This window comes from Gadus macrocephalus, chromosome 6, assembly GCF_031168955.1.
Source record: "Gadus macrocephalus chromosome 6, ASM3116895v1".
NCBI classification, from domain to species: domain Eukaryota; kingdom Metazoa; phylum Chordata; class Actinopteri; order Gadiformes; family Gadidae; genus Gadus; species Gadus macrocephalus.
The window spans coordinates 18,632,371-18,655,422 of NC_082387.1; the positions used below are offsets into that span (position 1 = coordinate 18,632,371).

The 23,052-nt window shown below is 43.2% G+C and overlaps 2 protein-coding genes across 2 annotated transcripts; both read right to left on the minus strand.

Moving 5' to 3' along the window:
* Window positions 1-1,741: 1,741 nt before the first annotated feature.
* Window positions 1,742-14,409, minus strand: pggt1b (protein geranylgeranyltransferase type I, beta subunit). Its single transcript, XM_060054687.1, has 9 exons — window positions 14,230-14,409; window positions 13,600-13,718; window positions 12,648-12,712; window positions 12,256-12,407; window positions 11,827-11,959; window positions 9,873-9,918; window positions 7,112-7,296; window positions 6,354-6,462; window positions 1,742-4,214 (listed from the first exon to the last, which is right to left on the minus strand). Exons 1-9 carry the CDS (start codon window positions 14,397-14,399, stop codon window positions 4,057-4,059), a joined length of 1,137 nt encoding a protein of 378 aa, XP_059910670.1. The 5' UTR covers window positions 14,400-14,409; the 3' UTR covers window positions 1,742-4,056.
* Window positions 14,410-14,554: 145 nt separating this feature from the next.
* Window positions 14,555-21,382, minus strand: LOC132459855 (coiled-coil domain-containing protein 112). The gene is made up of 14 exons (XM_060054686.1): window positions 21,291-21,382; window positions 20,901-21,007; window positions 20,630-20,751; window positions 20,295-20,384; window positions 19,952-20,027; window positions 19,715-19,841; window positions 19,224-19,343; window positions 18,522-18,659; window positions 18,233-18,351; window positions 17,594-17,714; window positions 16,114-16,281; window positions 15,611-15,709; window positions 14,980-15,122; window positions 14,555-14,744 (listed from the first exon to the last, which is right to left on the minus strand). Exons 1-14 carry the CDS (start codon window positions 21,333-21,335, stop codon window positions 14,714-14,716), a joined length of 1,506 nt encoding a protein of 501 aa, XP_059910669.1. The 5' UTR covers window positions 21,336-21,382; the 3' UTR covers window positions 14,555-14,713.
* Between the last annotated feature and the right edge of the window lie 1,670 nt (window positions 21,383-23,052).

The window sequence follows — 23,052 nt, forward strand, 5'->3', positions numbered from 1 at the left end:
TCTTTGTATCCGTCCATAACTGAAATTCACCCGACAGGAGGTGCCTTCACTCTGTTTATTAGAAGAATCACGGCAAAGAGTGGGCAGGTGCAAGAGAATCGTTATTCAGACCCGTTATTCACGCAGCAAGTTATTATGGGAGCATGAAGGAGCCTATAATATTGCCCCATCGTTTTTTGTTTTTGTTATAATAAGAGCAAAATACCGCATCCTTCGCGTGTTGTAAGATATAAATAGGATAAAAATTAAATGTAGGACTAAATGTGTCCCGCATATGGGCAATGAATATCAGTAATGTTGCATTTATACATGTATATATAATCCCAATATATATATATATATATATATGGGTGTCATTGGGTTTTCATGATAAAAATCTTGATATTGTAAAAATGTTTTGTTCTTCAAGTTTGGGCGTAGGTCTCGGTGATGCCACTTGTCGCATGCGCGTCCCCGCGGACTCAGCAGATGGTTGGGCTCCGCGCTTCTTCCACCTCATTGAGCACGCGGACTGGAACAAAGCAGCACCCTACTATGAATGATGAAACACAATGGCACAAAACAGCAACCCATCTACAAATCAACGTCTGACCATATCTGTGTGTCATTAATTTGTTCAACGCTTATTCAGCACAAATTCACCCACAAACGTCTGAATGTAGGCCTATTTATAATTTCCTTCAATGTTCTCTCTTGAAAAATGCATGAGGCACACGATAAAAGATACAGAAAAGTAACAATACATAGACAATATATTCCTATTCGGGTCCGTTTTTTATTTCTTTACATGTAGACATAGTGTAGTAGGCCTACGACTAATAAATCCATATTCGAGGAATTTCGAGCGTCATGTTATTTAGTGGCCGAGCACTATACACAAGTGATCAATAATCAATTCAAGCCACTGATTAATTTGACTTATGGCATTGATTAAAGCTAAATAGCTACACTGAACGTACAGCTTGATTTAAGTCCACCTCCTTTGGGGATTCTCTTCATTAGGAATGACTCAATTATATTCCAGATGGGTGTCAATAGGTGTTGAAAATAGAGGGGAATTAGGACTAATGTCTGAACAGGAGATGACGCCTGTTCATGGCTCTGATGGACAAACGGGGTATGATAAGGAATGATAACACAATATAGTAAATCAGGGCGAGCACCAGGCTTGCTGTCATATGGTGGGAGGTTTCAGGCACAGACCTTTATGGAGTTTAACTGGAAATCAATTATATGCTTGGAAAATGTTAATAAATATGGAATATTGCTAATATATAAATTAATGAACGAAAATATATTTGTTCCTCAAGGAGGTCGTTATACAGTAGACCAATATAAAACAGACTATACGTACCATACAATTAATGGAATCAGAATGACAAGAATTCTGTTTAAATAATGAGTTGAATCATTGGATCCTCTGACAATTTTGAGTTAATCCTCGAGTTCTGAAGTTACAAGGGAAAACATATGGTGTAGAAAGGAAAATAATGGTTTGTGGTGAATATATTTAATCAGAAGCCCTGACGCCCCCACTTTGAACGGTCACACACAAGTCATATTGGTGAAGAGAATAACCAATAGGAAGTGATGTGGAGCAATATAAGTGAACGACTATTTTAGCAGATCAAGTTCTTGCACAGGGAATATCCAGTCAAGATCATGCCCAACTACTCAGAATAACAAAGATGGTCTTAAAAGTGCAGCATCACAAAAGGCAGTGGAAAAAAAGACGAAGTCCTTCGAAAAAGGTAAGCATTTTTATTTCACATAAGTACAATGGCCACTGCCAATATCCAACTTAATTTAGTCCCTTAGTTTCCATAACTAACCATAATAAGCCTCATATAGACACTATCATCTCATTTCTAGGGCTTTAAACCACTTTCCATACACATTTACATTTATTACATCTACGCCGGGGAGATTTCTACGCAGCATTAAAAAAATAACAGTTTATTCACTTTTCTGGCGTCTACATGTTAACATCCACCCCGTATCATTCAGATCCCTCCAGGCCTCAAGGTGACGGTGTTTGGGGGAGGAAAGGAGATGCAGCACAAGCAGGAGTGTGGAGGCGCAGCCCTGGTTAGTATAGCAATAAAACCCACGCAGCCTTTTCTGTGTCTGCTCAGCCATTCATTAATTCTCAAAAGGGGGAAAGATAGGAGTGTTCATGCTTACCTCTCTGAATCACCACCTCCTCCCTGCCCTCCCATTTTCCCCTCAAATAAATGATTGATCGTGCGAGAATATTTTTTGAACTCGTTTTGGCCAAAGCACTTGATCTTAGTCTATTAAGCAAATAAATGTTTGAAGAATAATTCAAATGTACACTATTGACTTGTTAGAGCAAGTTAAAACCATACAGGCAAAGAGTGGCTGTGAGTCTAGAATAAAGTATTGATTAATCAAACACAGAACAGAGTTATTCTACAAGAGGCACATGTAGAAGAATAAGATGAGAAAAATGCTGCATGTTGCTTTGGCTCGTGTGCATTTGGAGACCCACCTGAGCCGAAGTACTTCAGTTTCAATGCTGCGATGTTAATTTGATTCCATCTTCGTATTTCTTTTGCATTTATGGTTCTTACTCGTACACACTACAAGAATATTCAAACACAAAATAACTCAACGTGTACACACGCACAGGAATCAATGTACATCTTATTTTAACCATAATGTTTGTACAAACATTTTAAAATGAACATTGTACTCAAAAGTAGTAAAGGCAAATTCTGCAGTTAGTAAAGTAAGTATACCGTAAATTCCAAAATAATACTAGTAAAACCAAGCAACGAATGGTGAGAAGGTTATTCGAAACATGGTCAAATCCAAAATACATACATTAAAAAAATAATGAATTGGGTCATGAATAAAATGTACAAGTCATAAGGCTAAGGTAGTTGTAATCAGTCCAGAAACAACACTATTTGATATAGTCACAGTGAGACAGACACCGCTGGGGTTAGGAAGAGAGGAGACTAGACTGCGCCAGTTCAGCCTAAATAATTGATAGGGCGAATCCTTTATTTATTAAGTGATGGGTTCCATTGCAAAAAACAAACAAGAGTGCTGAGGAGGGGCATTGTTTTGTTGTAGGACTTTGACCAGAGCACATGAGGTAAATGTACCCCTAACCAGCTTTCCACCCTCAGACAGGCAGACCATCACCTTAGATGGTCGGAAACATGTGTACGCAGATGTGTACGTCTGTTTTTACATGTGTGACCAGCTGGGAAGATGTTCCAAAATCCCCTCCTGATCGTGATCATGAGCATGTCAAAAGAGGTGAAGGGTGTGGCTTTGGCAGAGAGAGAGAGCGAGTGCAAGCCAGTGTCCGCGAACTGCATTAAAAACAAACGATACCTGCAAAATGCTTGGAGAACGAAAGGAGAATACAAGCCCTAATTTAGCCTCCATTTCACTCCAGTTCAACCATCACATGAAGTGGACAACCTCAACGTATTTTGAAAGGTGTTGAGATGGTTGGTGAGCAGTTCAGTGTGTAGAGGGCTGGGAGGGGTGTACCATCTGCATGACTGGAAGGCATCAACAAGTTCAGAAGCAGGTCAAGGGTGCGGCCCTTGGGAGATGTTGGGATGTTTGAGGGGGATGGGAGGGGGGGGGATCGTTAGAAACTGCGCTTCTTGATTTTTTCATCTTCTACTTCATCTTCTTGTCTTAGGGGCAGGATTTCTCTGTATTTTGAGGGGGGCTTTGCAGGCGATAGCAGGAACATGAAAATGTTTTAAAAAAAGAAACATTATTTAGTCCTGCAAAAAAGGGCTCAGGGATCTGAACTTTGGACCTTCAAACGTCTACATATAGACCCTTCGGGTCGGTCCACGAGCCAAAAGCGCGAAGCCGTGGCAAAAAAACAGCCGTGTGTTGTTTTGATTCCGTGAAGCCGTCAACACTTGGCCATCCGATGTTCCGAGAAAATAGAATATTCTACCTGATGTGGTCACAGCGTGTTGAGATGAGATGGCTTGGGTGGTGGTGGTGGGGGGGGGGGGGGGTTGGGTGGTGTTGGTGGGGATCGGGGTGGTGCTGTCAGGCACAGCTGCTCACGTTGTCCCTCCATGCCTGCTGCAGCTGCTGGAGGTGCTGGAAGGCTCTCTGGGTGACGTTAAGAGCCGGGTGAACCTTCATCAGGTCGGGCTCACCCAGCAGAGACAGACCGCACAGACCGAAGTAGGCGTGGAGCGGGTCTAGGGGAGAGAGCGAGAGAGAGAATAAACTAGGTCAGATGATGTGGGGCATCACAGCACTGCAACCGTCACAACACCTGTGCTGGATGGGTATGATGTGCAAGCTCTTCAGTGTCAGCCACTGCTGCTCTCAGGCTGTCTCCCCAAAGTCCCTATTTTACACAGACTTGCGTCTTGTGGGTGTCATGGTCCACGATATTTGAACACGCTTCAAATGTCGTGGACCATGACACTGAAAGACAGTGAAATATGCCTGAACAAGCTGTACCCATCGCAGCATGATGACAGGACACATTTCCTGGTCTTGCTGCAAAAAAGTGCTAGCATGCAAGCTAGCTCTGTAAACAAAGGCAATTTCCTTACATACAAGTAGTTTTTTACATCAAAGAATTTCTCTTATTTTTTTAGTACCAAATCAATGTTTCACCAGCAATACTAACACTGCCTCTTTTAGATTGTTATCTATCAATTCAAAGCAGTTGATTGCCGCGATTTGTTAAACCGATATAACGGCCACTACATTATATAGGAACATTATCTGGCTGCTTTCCTTAGGAATCATAAATAATGCAGAGTTGCACTCCATACCCTCTAATCCCATGGGAGCGTCTAAAAGCAGGCCATACCAGTAAATGGAACCATAACTGAATTATAATGAAACACCAAATTAGCCAATGTATCAATCAGTCCTTTAAGCCTGTCATGAGCACTCCGATCAGCTGTATAGATTTTCCATGGTAAAACCATTATCTCTATACAAGCTCAGTTCAGTAGGAAATTAGCTATTGCTCGTCTATGCTATTTCATACTAAAAGTCATTCTAGTCCAACAATTCAGCCCATACAGAAAACTGAAACTCAAGAATGAGCAAGATCAAGCAAGCCATCGCAGTGTACACCACCTATATGGGGCCGCCATTTTATTTTCCCCTAGTCCCTCTCCCATCATTCCAGCCTGGGTTACGACATTTATGTCAATAGAAAGAACCAAGGCCAACTGCACTTATATTCCAACAGCCTTTCCCTTTTCTGAAACCCAATTCTTAACCTTGCTTGTTGCTCTAGGATATTACTCTATAATAGTCTTTGTCAACGGAGGCCTTGTTGTTCGGTTGGAGCTTTTCTCCCCATTGTTCCCCGCCGGGCTCCTGTTTCGTGAGCCGTTTGATCTTTGCACAGCCTGAAACTAGCTTCAGCCTGAAACTAGCTTGTCATAAATTAGACATCACACAGGATGGACACACACACACACACACACACACACACACACACACACACACACACACACACACACACACACACACACACACACACACACACACACACACACACACACACACACACACACACACACACACACACACACACACACACACCTGAGGTTTAGAGTTACCATTGTTTTTTCCACTGACCCAAAGTCACCCTGGTAACCAAAACTACTGTGATCTCTCTACACCTGCGTTGGGCAGGGTTATGCGACATACAAGCGCACAAGCACACACACGCGCGCATGCACACAAATAAAAACTAACTTTCATTCATTATACACACAAACTTGAACGACAACACAGCTAAACAAGATCCCATGTCTGTGTTCCTACAGTGCTGAAAAAAGCTCCATGTATTGTTGGCATAGCTTTTAGCTCCTAACCACATGCGTCAGCTGCATGCATAATCGCATTAATAAAAAATACATTCATAATGACGTTGGGAGCCTGTCCCCGTCTCTACTAAATGTCTTGGGGCATAAACCCAACGTTAAGCCACCCCGACAGAAAAGGCAACGCATCCGAGAATGACTCAACCAATGTAAATAAAAGTCCTGAATGAAATGAACTGCAAATTCACATTTTCTCCCTTGAGATTCGGTGATCCAATGCTTTCCAATGGATAGCAATTCCATTGCCACTCCTTATGAAGCGTAAACAGTGTAGTGGCTCTTTAGCGTTTAAACCCACTGCACCTGGACACACCAAACATGCATTTATTATTATTTCCGTTTAACTGGTGCCTTTGTACATCTGTTTATTTCCAATGCATCCACACTGCTTGCTGCCCCAATCGCAGTATTAGCTGGCTGTCTCAAACAAACAAAAGGTCCTTCCTTCCTTCTCTCTGCTGGCTGGGCGTTTATATTTACCTGGGTGGCTGTCGGGCCATTTAGCGAAGCCTCCCACCAGCCGATCCTGAGTGGACAGGATGTAGTTCCTGTTCTTCTCGTAGTTAGTGTATTGGAACACATCCAGCAGCTACGAGGGAGGGAGGAGGGAGTGGAAAAGGATTGGAGAAACAGTACAGAGAAGAGTGTCTGCAGGTTGAGGAAAGCCTCTTATCTTTTCTCTGGGGAAGAGGAAATAAATTTTGGTTTGATGTGTTGACCTTTTAACATTGGATAGGGAAGTTCCGTATCGTTGAAGTTCATTGAGAATTGTTACACATAATTATCATTCATTTAAAATGTTTACACAACTTTGTGAACGTTGAAAAGGTGTCAATCTAATATGAAAAATGCTATTTCATAGAGCCTCATTGTTTAACACTTTAACACTGGATTGTAGCAACGGCTGAAACACGTTAATAGACAGAACGGATTCTCAAAAGGCAACTCGGTTCCATGTAGGCCTTGCACCAAGGTGGTGCGTGAGTAACCACAGTGGGGGAGGGGTAACAAGTGCGTCTGCGTCCACACGTCGCCCCGTTCAGAGCATCATATCGACGTGAACACAAACAGAAAGAGAGCGCGAGAGGGCCTGAACCGCTCAACGCTTACAAACAGCCGTGCTGGATGCAACCCGCACGGCGTCAACGAAGGACGGGGCGGTACGACCCAAAGGCCCCGCCTCTCCCCCGCCTGGAGGCCCGCCCCGGGCGGGTGGAGGGCGTGGTGCGGTACCGTACCTCCAGCGTGGCGCCCACCCAGAAGGAGTAGCACGTGTCCACGGGCTTGTTGGGCCGGCCGTGGAAGCCCGTCTGCTGCCTCATGATGCACCAGCGCCGGATGCGGTCCAGCTCGCGCTCGCTCAGCGTCTCCTCCAGCCGGCCCATGAGCCTCAGGGAGGCCACGGCGCAGAACGTGGAGCCTCCTGGTAGCAGGGGGGGGAGGAGGAGGAGGAGGCGGAGGAGGAAAGAGAAAGAGAAAGAGAAAGAGAGAGAGAGACTTGTTAGATCAGTGCGTAGACTGGGGTACAGCACGGTGAGCCACGCAGACAGACTGAATAACAAGTTGGGACGTGGTGTACCCACAGGTTATGAACCAATCTCAAACCATCAGGGGACTAGGAGACAGAATGTCAGAAGGACATATGGATATACATTCAGAACTCAAAAGGGCTCTGGTTGAGAAGGTCAATCTACCAGAATAGAGACAGACTAAGTACACACAGGCTACAGCACAGATCAATCGACTGTATACCAAACCACCTTGAGACGGGGTGAGTTGGAGTGCTATTATATTACTAATTATTTTTCTTCTTTTTTTAGATTCAGGCCATGAATGAGCTAGGGGTTTAAACACTGGGGTTAAACCCGGAGCCTTTCAGCACCAGTCCAACCACTTTTTTGCCCAACAAACAGAACATGTTAATTAAACACACTCAGGCCAGAAACGTCAATCTAGCTGAACACACACAGATAGGCTGGCAAATTAAATACACAGAGGCTATGGCACATTACAATGCTACCAGGACAGGTCCTGCAACACCACACAAACGGGAGATAATACAACAGAGGGTTTGAATGAGTAGGCCGAAGAGACAGCGGTATTCAATACAGAATTCCCACACTTAAAAAAACAGAATTATAACTTCAGACACCGATGTGGGTTCTTGAGGTGCAGACAGGGTGCAAATCACTATCCCCCATGCAGTGTGCAGTACTAGACCATAACTGAATACGAGTCGATGGAATGACAACACCTTAACCTTAAGCCAAGATATAGCAAGATCTATCTTGCAATATTTGAATAGGATGTAAATTGTTCATTAGCATAGTGCTGATATTGTATCCACCCTAGCATGCTTCCATTACATTAAGACAACAATGTAATTAAATGGCTTATGGCTTTTCTTAGCAAAATAAAATGTTGTCACGTTGGTGCTTCCAACAAGAAGAAGAAATTTGACACATTTTTGGTTAAAGCAACGGGGGTTATGGAAAACCCCCGTTTACATTGATGTTTAACGCATGAGGCTAAACTAGGTTTCTTTTTTCAGATGAAGGATGTTTATTGACAGGCGTGAATCATAGCTTATTCAGCAGTGTAAATAGGAGCTACTCAAAGCATGATAAAACATGTGTGTGCATGCATTCGTACATCCACCCAGCCATCCCCAGTAAGCAGTTAATCAGCATTGGAGGGATGGGCAATCAATCACATCCAATGACCCATCCGCCAGCTAACCATTAATCATTTGCCGTCGCTTCGCACCGCAACCTGCACATTGGGTATAAAACACTGGCTTTGCCTATCTGTGGATGCGTGGGGGTGAGAGACAAAAATCCCTAGCCAGAGTGAGGTGTGTGGTTATGGTGTAAATCAACCTACAAGTCAATCCCTGTCACTCCTCCTCCTCTAATCAGTGCTGTGCAGTGTGCTATGGGCTTGAGGCCCAGTGGCTGCGCGGGAGAGGAAGGCAGAGCCTCTGTGAAAGCATCACTCTGGGCCTGGCTCAGCTCCTCATGCCCTACACTTGGGACACCGCGCCATTAACATGACCAGCCTCCGTCGTTTCAATTATGCACAGCCTGACCCCGCCCACTCCAAAATGTGATCAATGGCGTGAAAGACAGTGGTCCTTCTACTACACCGCACTCTTATAATACATATTGTCGGGAGGAGGTATTGGCAGTAAACATGCCGTGGATTAATGGGTTGGAAGCTGGGTTAAATCTATCGTACAATTACGCACGCCGTCACCCCCCCCCCCCAACAGCAGGGTGGGCTAGGTTGCCGTTGGGATGAGCTAAAGCCTTTAATCACAGAATTAAAAGGAAGCGGTAAATTACAGCTGTGCGATAGAACCCAGTCTATTCTAGCCTACTGTATTTCTACATGAAAGTAGGGCCAGAAATAGCAGCTACTAAACAGGGCCCGAGATCTAAAACGGGATCAGGCCGTCGTGCAGTATGTTTGGTGACCCCAGGGGTGCCCATATCAAACTGGTCATAAACTCTGTGTGAGTTTCGAGGAAGGGGTGTAGAGATTAATAAGACCACGAGCAGACACAAGGATTTGAAGGGTTAATCCTTTCATACCAGTTACTCCCATCACTTTACACAATGTTCCTGCCTCCAGCATTGGCAACACACCAACTCATTTCGATCCAACTGCAACCACCGTCCTAGTGTGTGTTTGCGTGTGCATGTGCTTGTGTATGGTTATAAAAGATACCAGTAGGTGTTAGGAACCTGCCATGGCATATTAAGTGAACTGTAAGAGACTGCAGGCGTGTCTGTGATATCTACACTATTTATAGAAACAATGTGTTACTATAGTGGGCAGGAGCCCTGCAGCAGACACAGAAAAAATGGTTATTGTAAAATGTGTTGCCTTTTAAATAAAGTGCAATTACACCTATTCACTAATTTCATGTATCTTTAGACATACAATTGTATGCATGCATAAGGGTCAACAACAAATGAGTGTGTTATTTTTGCTCACCATGTGACTCCAGTCCCGCTCCCTGGCCAATCCCGTTGTCGTACGACTGCAAAAGGGTAAAACAACACAAAAGGAATGCTTTAAACCTAATCACTTCTTTTGGGACTGCTGAAATGCTGATGTATCAGCAAGTAGATCAAACATCAATTATTTCAATTTAGCTGAAAGGTATCTGCAAGCCGCCCTGGCTCTGATCTTACAAAGGAAGGGGTGTTCGGAGACAGACAAGATACATTCATGTCTTCATGGTTCATCCTTTGTAATCCCACAAAAGCTGTGTGGTTTCCTTATCTCGACCACTAAAAGCCAGCCGACTGACTGTTGCTAGGCAACCTATGAAAACAGATGCAAAGAATGGAAAATTAGACTTTCCCGTGTTCCTCACAAACACACACAAAATGAAATGTGTGGATTAATCCCTGGGTCGTGGGCTGATGGGGTTTTAGACTGAGATTTAGTAGTTCAAATCATTTAAAGCAAGAATGACAGCTGCAGTGATTTTTCTAAAATATAGGTTACATTCTTTTTAAGTGATGGCTGCATGTAAAACCTACAGAGTGAAGGCTTAATATTTGGTTTTAGATTATACATTAGGCTATATTTAGGTCTGGAAGATATCCGTTTTCCCTTTCAGTGGTTGAATACTGATGACAATAACATTAAGATATCACAAAGAGAACGATGATGTCCCAACCATTTGAGAATGGCCAGCTTCTGTCTAGCATTCTGCTTTACATGCATTGTAATATATGCAAAGGATATGCTGAGGGATCATTTCAAATGGGATTTGTCACATGTAAATTTACCATCTGGGCAATGGACATGACAAGGCTAGTGTGAGTGCGTGAATGCGTGTGTACGTTTGTGTAAACTACAGGGAAACTTTATCTACAGACAAGGGGGCGGATGGGCCTGAAAACGTTTTTGAAAGAGAAACAAGCTGTCTGCAGTTGAGCTTGCTTCCTGTGTGTGTGTGTAAGACAAGCATGTCATAATACACCACACTTTTGTGAATTAAAAGGTCAGACCTTAGACTGGAGCCGACGTGGTGAATGAGATAACAACTATCATCTCTCGGGGCTTTGGTTGTAGAGTAGGCTTGGCTACAAAACTGAGACAGATCTCTTACAAACCCTTTACACACAGAGACAATGCTGCAGAAACTGATCCATTTCATAGGATGGAACAATTTTCAAAACTCAAGATGCAGGGCCACTATCGATGTTCCACTACATAGTTTCAATGACAGGTATTTAGTCGCGCACTTATTTAAAACTCCATGTTCTTAAAGCTATTTTTTGCTTTATAAAAAGCATTTGTAAATAGTTGTCATTGCACAAAATTACAAACAAAAGATGTATTAAAGCCAAGAAACTAGCAAGCTTCGAAAACTGTGGTCTTGAAGGTCTGGCATAGCACAGGGAGTCTAGCGCGCACACGCCCGCGCACACGCACACACACACACACACTTAATCGAACAATTTGTGGTGAGCCCATTATTGCTCTTCAGTTCTTAGAAAGATCCTAGCAGGATGATAAAATAACCCAAAGCTCCCGCCCACCACAGCAACACCTTCGTCAAATTCGCAGATGACACCACAGTAGTGGGGCTCATCTCAAGGGGGGATGAGTTTTTGCACTGAACAAGGACTGCACTTAATTTCGTTGTACTTTACGTTACAATGACAATAAAGATATTCTATTCTATTCTAAAGGCTCTAGGTTCATACCTCAATTGCCACATCCTGCCAAAAAGTGTCTGATAATGACTCAATTGTAGTACCCTGGGCATGTGTGTGTGCGCAAGTGTGTGTAAGAGTGTTTGAGAGTGTGTGTGGGTGGGAATCTGTGTGTGCGAGTATGCGTGTGTGAGTATGTGCGTGTGTGAGAGTGAGTTTGTGTGTGTGGAAGCGTGTACGAGTGTGTGTGAGAGTGTGTGCGAGTGCGTACGCACCATACTCCTCCTTATGTACTCGATGGCCTTGTGGATGTCCATCCCAGACCAGTCGTCCAGCATGTAGCAGATGCAGGCGGCGCAGTAGATGAACCGCATGTCGTTCTCACTTCCTTCCGGCACTGCGTAGAAACTGTCAACAAGATCAACACACCCACACACTTTTCAGTGCAGTTCCCAGAGGGCCAACCAAAGGTTCAATGCCTTGCTCAAGGTCACTGGAAGCCGCTATTAACCCTAAAGGAACGTCTGCGACAGGGCAGGAAAACCAGGAGGAAATCCTCATGCACAAGGATAAAACAATCTATAAAAATTACAACCTCTCCCCTTTTCAGGACCTGGAAGAGCCAGGTCCAACCACTGCGCCACGATTCAACTAAGCTCAGCTCATGGAGGCGTTTAGTTGGTTTTTCTGGTGCTTGGACCCACCTGCCATCCTCAAGCTGCAGCGCCTTCAAGCCGGTCAGACAGGCCCGCTTGTTGACCCGACTCAGGTCGTCTCCTAGCAACAGCAGGGAAGCCAGGCCCGTGTAGGTCATGGCTATGTGGCCGCTGTCGTACGGATGGGCCATCCCTGGACCCTGGGTAACACGAGCAGCAGTGCACGTTGACATTTTATGTTGTGTTCACTTTGATTGCCGTACATGAACAGGCACCTCAAATGTCAGGGCTAAGGGTATTTGATTAAAAGCAAAGTTTGAAATTCAATACATTACTTTACAAAAAACCCATTACATCAATAGCAGAAAAAAATTTGACTAACTGCCAGAAAAAGGAAAGCTTCTGGATAATTTGACATTGCCCTGAGATATGGGAAATACCTTGGAGCTGTAAGGAAGTCCAATATGCGATGATCCCCGAAAGCCACAGCGCTGCATATTGGATTCTACAGGGAGAACAGGAGGTGCTGAACTCAAGGGTAGGGCTAGCAGACATATTTGCACACAACGTTGGCGCTTCAAAATGTGAACATGAACTTTGAGGAAAATGAAATAGCCTGAAGGCAGTCTTTCATCTTGACAACATCAACTAACCACAGCAGCATCAAGCCATCCTTTGTGTCTGCAATGTGCTGAATAGAGTGCTTGGCACAAGTCTAGGCAAGCTAGACTGAGTTACAAGTTACAAGACTGCCATCTAGTGGACTTACAATGCACGTCCAATAGATAATAGACAATAGAAAACCAAATCACATCTACTCGGCTGATGTGATTTGTTTTAGATGAAAGGACAATTAAAGAACTGGTAACATAATACTGAACACATGATTGGAATTTTGTCAAATAATCAACACGATCACGTGATGACTGTGCTGATGTATTAAATAATTAACTATACAGAAGAGTTAAAAGCTTTCCAGATAGAAATGGTCTATAATTCATGAACACAAAAGCACTTGGCCAGAAAAAAATAAAGCAATAACTTTCAGTTGAGTATCGTTTTAACTGAAGGCAGGGTTTGAAAGAGGCTACCATGGATTTGTAACACTATATCGTTGAGGCAAAGCCAAATAGATTTTATAATGACGACAAAACAACAACAACCATGAAGCATTATCTTATCTGACTTCTGCATTGAAATGGGCACCTTGTGGCATTGATAAGTTGTTATTGATAGAAATATTGTGACGATTAACCGCTGTAAACCTCCCTCTGTAACACACTTTCGTTTAGACAATTTGAGCATAGCTAATTTTCGGATTCTTCATTCGATCGACCTCAAACTTGTCGGTTGTATTGCTGAACAGGCATGCATTGGAAGGGTACAACTCACCGTCCTCGGTGGGTAAGACCTGGAGGGAGTAGATCCACTCAATCATGTTGTCCTTATCAATGACATGAAGAGCATCCAATACGTCTAGACCAGACAGTGCGAAGAACACGATGGTCAACCTGGAGAGACAAACACACGTCATAGGTTAGCCCTTTAAAATATGAATCTTGCATTCTAGTATTACTCATAAATAATCAAAATGGGTCTATGAATGGAGTGATAGGGCATGCTAGACACGCCAAGAGAAATAGTCAATTCGTTAGGTAAAATAGCCGTAATCATTAACATTGACCAAAAGATGCTAAGAACAATAACAATGTCATTAAGTTATCAAATCGAGTGTCACCAGATGTTGACCAAAGCCTAACCCTAACTGTTGACCAAAGTTTGGTCATTAGGGGTCATTTTTATAAGTCATTGAATGGTCTAAATAGGCTTCCAAATATCACTACAAACTACCAACCATTCGGTAGAGCATCAGCCATCATATTGTCCATGTTTTGACATTTCAACAAGGATGTGATCCAACCCTAAGGACCACATCTCTCTGGGCACAGAGACTAGCTTAAACTAGCATGAGGCTAGTCGCGTTCCTTAAAACCGATACAGTGTGTATTCTGGCAGCCGTACCTGGTGGTTTCTAATGAGGAATATCTCTCGGGTAACACCTGAAGCGATCTTTGAAAGAATCGCACATGTCGATCTTTTAAAAAGTCTATTTGTTCAAATTCTTCTATTTGGTTTCCTTCTTCCGACATTTTTGCCACCGGAATTACGAGGATTATATTCCGGTCTAACATTTTTCAAAGTAAAAGTGTCGACCAAGGCATTCAACAATGACGTTTATGCTACAAACGAAATACAATCCTATTTTACTTACGAGCATTAAATAAAGTGCGATCTTATAAAACAGGACACAACGAGCATGTTAAATAAGCATTAATTAAAAGGGCAGTTGTATTATATTGATTTTATTTGCACAAAACAAGTCAACTATGTACCAAAACCAAAACACACAAGGCACAACGTTTTCTTGAAGTCACTGCACTTGGATTAATTTGGCATTAAACAGAAAAAATTGCATGAATCCAATTTGGTCTTCAAAAGGCACTCATCATAGGCCTTGTCTCCAGGCAGGAATTGCTCTGTAAGAAATAGAGTTAAAGTTATGAAATATATACCTTTTAATCTTTTAATATACTTATTTGTAAGGTTATTTAAAGAAACAGTGAAGGCTCCAATTTAAAAAACATTCAATAGCGTTCAACATAAAATACAATTATATAAACACAACCATAATCCTAAAACACAAAAGATATTTGATTTGATAATTGCAAATAAAAAAATCTATTTCAAGCATTAAATAGCTATGAGTAAGACCTGTGGGAGATCTGCATCAGGTACCCTCCTCCTCTTCCTCCTTCTCCTCCTCCTCCTGAGTTTTCCACGCTCTTCATCCTCTCCTCCCATCCCTTGGTTGGCCGGGTAAGCCTGGAGGGGTCACGGCCCATGTGACCCTCCACCTGAATGGATTTGCATGAGACGGCGGTGATGACCACATAGCGATAACGCAACGTAGACAGGTAGAATAACATGTTGTCATGGGGTGGAAACCATTATCCACAGACTGTACGAGAGTATGTCAACGTAGACTAGCAATGTTTTTCCATGAAGTCATGTGGTGGACGCTGTTAGCCAGAGGGACTCTACGGAGATAAAACAATGTTTTATTGTTTTACTCGTAGCGTTTAAAATGAAGTCATCTGGGGGATGCAACCAAATTAGGAGTAGCTACAAAGACAAATGTTTTTTTCTGATTCATCTGTGAATAAGAGGTAATGGAGGTGGAACATCTCAATAATGGAATGAAGTTCAATTCACAAGTCCAAAGGGTATTGAAACTAACCTGTTAACAATCTGTTTATCGAAAGGGCGGGCTGGGGTGTTGGGGGTTAGAAAAGGTAAAAAATGCCTTGAAATCCAGTGGTTTTTCATTCAGATGAACCCATACCTTTTCTTTCATTCTGGAAGAAATTCTCTTCTGCCTCTCCACCTGCTGTTGCTCCTTCTGCTGTTTCTCTTGCAGCTTTGTCTCCACCTTGTGGAGATCCTAGAACACAGCAGGGAGGACACTCAGCGGTGGGGGAATGGAGACTCTTAAATGCTTAGATGCTTATTTTTTTTCTAACTGCAAAGTTTATTTTTATGTACTTTCATTCATGAATTGTTGGATGTCTATGGCAACAAAGATAAGTGTATATTTATGAATACCAGGACATACTTGTGGCAAATATGAAATCCTTATGCCTTTCGAATCATTTACACTGTATGTATGGTGATCAAACCAGAAGACACAATGTCCAACCATATGGCCGAACATTGCAGTCATTTGAATAAAGTTAACCCAAATTAAACTCCCGGCGTGCCGTACAGCCTCATTGTTATGCTGATCATTACAAGCACCCCCCCCATTCAAGATCCTAATCAAAACCCCATTGATCCTGTGATACTTACCCGTCCCCAAAAATGCTTGATGCCTATCGTGGCTTCCCTCCTCCTTTCCTCTGCCTCTCGCTGTAGCTCCTCCCTCCGGCTCCTTTCCTGCTCCTCCTCCTCCTCCCTCTTCAGTCGGAGCTGCTCCTCCACCACCAGCTTCACCTCCAACTGGCGCCTGCGCTCCTCCTGGTGCACCGAGACCCACCTCAGTGTATAGACCCACCTCAGTGTATAGACCCACCTCAGTGTATAGACCCACCTCGTTGTATAGACCCACCTCATTGTATAGACCCACCTCATTGTATAGACCCACCTCAGTGTATAGACCCACCTCAGTGTATAGACCCACCTCAGTGTATAGACCCACCTCAGTGTATAGACCCACCTCATTGTATAGACCCACCTCGTTGTATAGACCCACCTCATTGTATAGACCCACCTCAGTGTATAGACCCACCTCAGTGTATAGACCCACCTCAGTGTATAGACCCACCTCGTTGTATAGACCCACCTCATTGTATAGACCCACCTCAGTGTATAGACCCACCTCAGTGTATAGACCCACCTCATTGTATAGACCCACCTCAGTGTATAGACCCACCTCATTGTATAGACCCACCTCAGTGTATAGACCCACCTCAGTGTATAGACCCACCTCAGTGTATAGACCCACCTCATTGTATAGACCCACCTCAGTGTATTTTTTTCCATTCATGAATTTTTGTAGTATGAGAGTATGTGTCGGATAACCAACAGTTTTGTCATGTTTTGTATTCCAAGCACTTGAGTATTGATCGACCGATTTATCGGCCAATATGTTTGCGTTTATTACGTTTATCAGCATTTGCCGATTTTTATTTTATTTTGCCATGATTTACAGACAGTTCAATAAATGTTCCTTTTTTAAATTGAGACTTGTAACATTCGTCATCATCATTGCGCTCCAGCCAATCATCATTGCGTCATTTTTATTATGTAAATTTGAGGGACTAAAAGCAGTATCGGCTTAGCCTCGAAATCCAGACCCACATCTAGAAAGCTGTAGGGTCTGGCAACGAGTAAGAAAATGTCCCAACTCGAGGGGCGGCACCAAGCATGCATTTGAAAATATCACTGGATAACACTACGAGCAATCATAAGAATACAAGGGGTGACGTATCCAGAACAGCGGAGCTAACCAATAGATAAGACTCTTGCCGTATCCGGTCGGTAAAACAGCAACGCTTTTGGCCCGCCCATTTCAGAAACACCGATGTGATTGGTTAATGTTCTGGGCCAGGGGTGAGTATATTGCTCGTTCCCAGAGTGACTCGCTGAGCAATTCAAATTGTTCTCTCGCGAGAACTCTGGATTTCCAGGGTAGTATCGGCTCCAAAGGTTCAAGAAAATCGGTATCGTGTATCGGTTAGCGGCTAGGGCTGATGAAAGAAAATCGGTATCGGTATTCGGTCAATCCCTACACTCGAGTCACTAAGAGGAAAGAAGAATAAAACTCCACCTTGGCCCGTCTCCTCTGGTGTACCTCCTCGGCCAGCCTCTCTTTCTCCTCCAGCTCCTCTCTACTCCTCTTCTCCAGCTTCCACTCCTCTAGTCGCCGTGCTGCCTGCAGCCTCTCCTCCCTGAAGCCATTAGCGTTCAAAAAAGTGTTAGGCAATTACTGTGTGTACGTATACACACACACATAGAGATATTCTCCTCTTTGATCTACAGTTCAATCCTTTGGGGACAATTCCTGGATTGGTTTCATTCCCACACAACAATGGCACTTATGATCAAGTATTCTGTGGATAAGTTATTGGTGAAATCTGGTGGGCTCTGGTTCAGCTCCTACTGGGAGGCCAATTAGCAAAACTCATTCCTCTGGTGGTCCCAGTCGAATCCATTGAATCAATAAAAAGAAAACCTATGCTATTTTATGCGATGCTAAGCAAGATATGGAATTCCATGCCAACCAAGCGATGCTAACCAAAAGGTGCTTTGCTGTTATATGCTAACCAATCTATGATATTCCATGCTATGCTAACCAAGCTACGCCACACTGTGCTATTCTATTCTATGCTACGCCGACCAAGCTTTGCTATGATAACCAAGCTATGCTAAACCAGCTATGCTAAACCAGCTATGCTGTGCATCTCGCCTGTGCTGCTGGGCCTGGTTCTTGGCCTCCTCCATCCTTTCGGCCTCTTCCACCTCCTCTTGGCCCTGTATTCTAGCATGCTGCTCTCGCAGGCGGCTGGCCCTCCACCGCTGAATCGCCTGTAGAACAGAACTGCAACCGTCAGGACATGAATTGTTACTATCAAAGGGGAAACGTCATCATAAGTTCATCATGGCGCAATAGCAAATATGGGGTTTTCCTTTCCCATGATGATGGTTTCATCATGACAGCTGAATGTCCCGTGCGTGTATCCATTCCCCCGGTGTACCTCTCTCTTCTGGTCCTGGAGCTCCAGCAGCTCTCGGTACCAGTCCTCGTGCTGCTCCACCTCCTGCAGGCTCTTCCCAGGCAGGTATAGCACAGCTTCCTTCCTCAAGGCCGGCCGCCCAGCGTGCCTGGTCCACACCTTGACAAACAATACAGATACAACCACAATAAAATGATGCAGTTATGTTAAGCCGCTTTCACTCACACACACACACACACACACACACACACACACACACACACACACACACACACACACACACACACACACACACACACACACACACACACACACACACACACACACACACACACACACACAAGCACTCTTTCCCACTCTGGCCAACTGACTTCCCCAGGACATATCTATTAACTTCTCTAGGGTGTCTGTCTCGTAATACATGCAGGTCAATTGTTCAGTAAACCAAGGCTCAGTATATCAGGTTGATTCGGAACGACCCACCGTATGTCTGAGTTTTGTTTGTAAGTCTGGGTGTAGGAGGTTGAGGAAGAGTCTTCTATTGTAGGCCTGTAAATGTTCTATTACCATGAGACTGTTCAGTATGAAAGCGGCCTCTGTTCAAAGCTTTTCGGGCACACAAACCCAAAACAGCAACGAACAAAGTGCAAGTTGAGGGTCACTGTACATCTCTCACACATTGTTCTGCTCTGTGTCTCTCCTCAAATCACAGGGGCAGAATACCTTGAGGAAGGCTTGGTGGTCGTATTGGTCCCAGCCACCATGGAGGCCGCCGGTCTTATGAAGAAACGACTCAAGGGCCCTCACTTCAGAGGGCATGTCCCTGTCAGTAGCCCTGTACCCCTGAAACAAAACGCATTAACCTCAGGCTGCTGCTGAAGTACTCAAGAGTCACATTCAACATATAAAGCCACGATGGGAGCAGGCCCAGATTTAAATGGATTCTGGACTGGGTTTTTAAATATATCCAGATGTTAGTGTCAAATAATTGTAAGTATCAAACAAGGAATTGATTTAAATAATTGCCTTATTCATGCTTCCTATTGAATGTCAGCACAGCAAGCGATGTATAGGTGTCAAACGGTACACTATCCAATAACAACTAATTCAAATTCCCCACAAAATTGGAACTTGAGACCATCATCCATTCATTCAAAAATACATATATATTGTTAGTTACATATAGCACTATTGTGTTGCGTTGGGGGTCGTACTCTTAATACTGTCGCTGGGGCCGCTCTGAGCTCCGATCTAGCAGCCAGGGGCCAGGTGTCGATCTTCCTGTCGTACGCAGAGATCTCCTGAGAGCTGGCCTTCTCCTCCTTGAGGAGCTCCTCAAACCTGGGAGAGGGGGAGCAGAGAGAAGGAAATCCAGCTGCTCCCGTGTGATTGAAACCACATCAACCGATCGTCTAAGTTCAGCTGTTTATCAGCGGAGGAGCCCCCCTTACCGTAAGCGCTCGTTCTCTTTGAAAGTGCTGATGGCCGTTTCCACGTCGGCCATTATTTCTTTGAGCTTCTCAATCACTGAAAAGAAAATACAAAATTTAAACAACAAGTTGGGCGGATATATTTAAAAAATGCATTAACAGTTCAACCCGTGTCAAAATTATCTTGAAACAGCATGAGCAGTTACTTTCGTTAGCCTAGCATGCAATCAGCTATTTAATAAGAAGATTGATTTTTGTTAGGGGTACATTTATAAAAGTTGAAAATACATAAACCCACTATTTCTTTGTAAAAGCTACTTTTATAGATAGTAAACACACACTGACAGTAATATTGTTGTCTTACACTCTGGTGCGGGCTTCACGTCAGTGAGCTGTCTCTGGAACCTTCTCACCCCATGATGAACATTGAGCAGCTCCTTCTCGAGAGTCATCTCTAAGAGAACACATTACATTTCCAGAAGGCCTCTTAAGCAATACATAACTGTGGGGTCCAACATGGAGAGGCAGGATGGTGTACTGATTGATGGGTTGGACTCACAGAAAAACGGGTCTTGGTTTGAAACCCGAATGACTGAAATCTATCACTGAGCAAGATATCCAAACCCCTACCTTCTCATTAACGATATATATCTATATACATCTCTGCCTAAAATCAATGACTTTTCATCAAGCACCTACTCTCTGCATCTCTGTGTTCCTTCAGAACCTTCTCGATATCCTCCAGTTCTCCAAACCAGTCGCTCCAGCCATTCTTCTTACACTGAGCTCCGAGATTCCGCTCCTTTTCTACCTTCTCAATCCTGTCGAAAAAGAATAACACGTAGGCCAGCAGTTCACATGTCAAGGTTTGAAGTCCTAAACACAACATTTCTTTAAGAAATGCTTTTTACACTTAGTATATCATCACTGTGGAAAGACATGGATGGCAGTGTCTCCAGTGCCCACTCACTGTCTCTTGATCTTATCAGCCTGCCGGAGGAAATCTGCAGCTTCCTCTTGGTCCTCCAACCTCTCCACTCCATTTAATTGCGGTACAATGCTGAAGTCCTCGTCGCCCTGTTTCGGTCATTTTAAGCGTATACTTACTTGTGAAATTGGAAACGGTGATAATTATATCATGATTATCATCATGATGAAATCTTATTTCATAAGAGGATCTGGGTAACGATACCTGTTACCTCAATAGAAAGCAAGGAGAGCCCAACTACATAACGACGACACTTTGTTGTTAGCAACGGCAACAACGAACAATACGTAACTTATCGCTCTACCGTGTCAAAGACATCAATTTATTGGCAAATATTATATTATGTCTACTGGTTTTAATGAAATTCATTACCTCATGATGTTCATCAACAAGCCCTGCTGTTGTCATGGCGGCCATATTTAATTGTATGTAGAACCAACTTTTTAAACTCAGAATATTGTTGTAGCGACTGTTTTGGCCAGAAGAGGTCACTGTTACTGTTTCATTTGGGTGTACTACACTGACCACTTCTAACCCATGTCATCTGAATCTAGGAGAATCTAGTGCCACCTACCTCTCCTTAAACGTCATTGTATCAATCTATAATCCCTGTCATATTAGAAAAAATAGGAATCCTTACAATTATTTATTTTTGATTGTTAAATCTATTACAGCAGACAATCATCCAAGACAGCGACAAATACCACCAAAGTGAGTTACCAATATCCTGAACACATGCACACTGTTCTTGGAAATAATAGGATCATGGCACATTTGATTGACATACACAGGACACGTGATGTTAGCTTTCTTTATAGGCATTGCATCATTTCTCAATAATCCAACTTCTGCATCTGTAAATTTGTCAAATCATTGGTCCAACTTTAGTTATTTCTGAACCATTATTTTTTATATTGTCCTGCAGCTATAATTACTATGCGCTCCACCCGAGAGGGTGGGACGTGAGAGAGAGAGAGAGAGAGAGAGAGAGAGAGAGAGAGAGAGAGAGAGAGAGAGAGAGAGAGAGAGAGAGAGAGAGAGAGAGAGAGAGAGAGAGAGAGAGAGAGAGAGAGAGAGAGAGAGAGAGAGAGAAAAAAACATTATTTTTGACATATGAGGACTTAGGAAGTAGGCTGTGTACTCAGAACACACAATAGGTTGAATATAAACATTATTTTTGACATATGAGAACATAGGAAGTAGGCTGTGTACTCAGAACACACAATAAGGCATACAGAAGTTAGGGAGAATATATTTATACCTGAGAGGGATTAGTTTTACACAATCATTTAAGATTTGCTAGTGCCTTAATCCATGTATTATAAAAATCTACCATTGGTATTACCATTGGTAAACACATTGCAACATGTATGTGTTTGTGTATTGTGTGTAACTCTAGTCACACACGCTTTATGGCTGTTTTATTGCCCTCTTTGTAGGGTTAAAGGGTTAAAAATGTTGACCAACCACTACATAGACTACATGCATAACATGCACGGACAAAAGGGAAAGTATGCTTTTAAATGCTTGAACAATTAGACACCTTAAGATTTAGAGACATGTACATGCATCCAAAAACCACAAACGCTGACAATGACATGTACGCATGCTTGCACGCAGACAGACAGACAGACAGACAGACAGACAGACAGACAGACAGACACACAGACACACAGACACACAGACACACAGACACACACACACACACACACACACACACACACACACACACACACACACACACACACACACACACACACACACAACCACACACACACACACACACACACACACACACACACACACACACACACACACACACACACACACACACACAACCACACACACACACACACACACACAAACCACACAAACCACACACACACACACACACACACACAACCACATACACTTAGATATACACACGGACACACAGTGACAAACTCACACAATGTTGGCTGGATATCTAGAAATATGTTCAATCTCTTAATATGATCTTCTAAAAAGGAAACTGAAAAAGTGAAATTCACAGTCAACAAACCTACATACGTATTATAGAATAAACTTCACTGAACAGTTAATTTGAATTTGTTTTGAGGGGAGGGCTATAGCTGTCCAAATGCCGATCTTGGAG

Bases quoted from the DNA above. Each gene is read 5' to 3' on its own strand.
- pggt1b (XM_060054687.1), bottom strand. From the start codon at position 14,399: ATGTTAGACCGGAATATAATCCTCGTAATTCCGGTGGCAAAAATGTCG. The intron at 9,919-11,826 runs GTGCGTACGCAC...ACCCTTTTGCAG, and splicing joins AGTACATAAGGAGGAGTATG to TCGTACGACAACGGGATTGG. The intron at 4,215-6,353 runs GTAAATATAAAC...TCTCTCCCCTAG, and splicing joins ATGGCCCGACAGCCACCCAG to ACCCGCTCCACGCCTACTTC.
- LOC132459855 (XM_060054686.1), bottom strand. From the start codon at position 21,335: ATGGCCGCCATGACAACAGCAGGGCTTGTTGATGAACATCATGAG. The intron at 18,660-19,223 runs GTATTCTGCCCC...TTGTTTGTCAAG, and splicing joins ACCACCAAGCCTTCCTCAAG to GTGTGGACCAGGCACGCTGG. The intron at 15,710-16,113 runs GTAAGTATCACA...GCTGTGTTCTAG, and splicing joins TCAAGCATTTTTGGGGACGG to GATCTCCACAAGGTGGAGAC.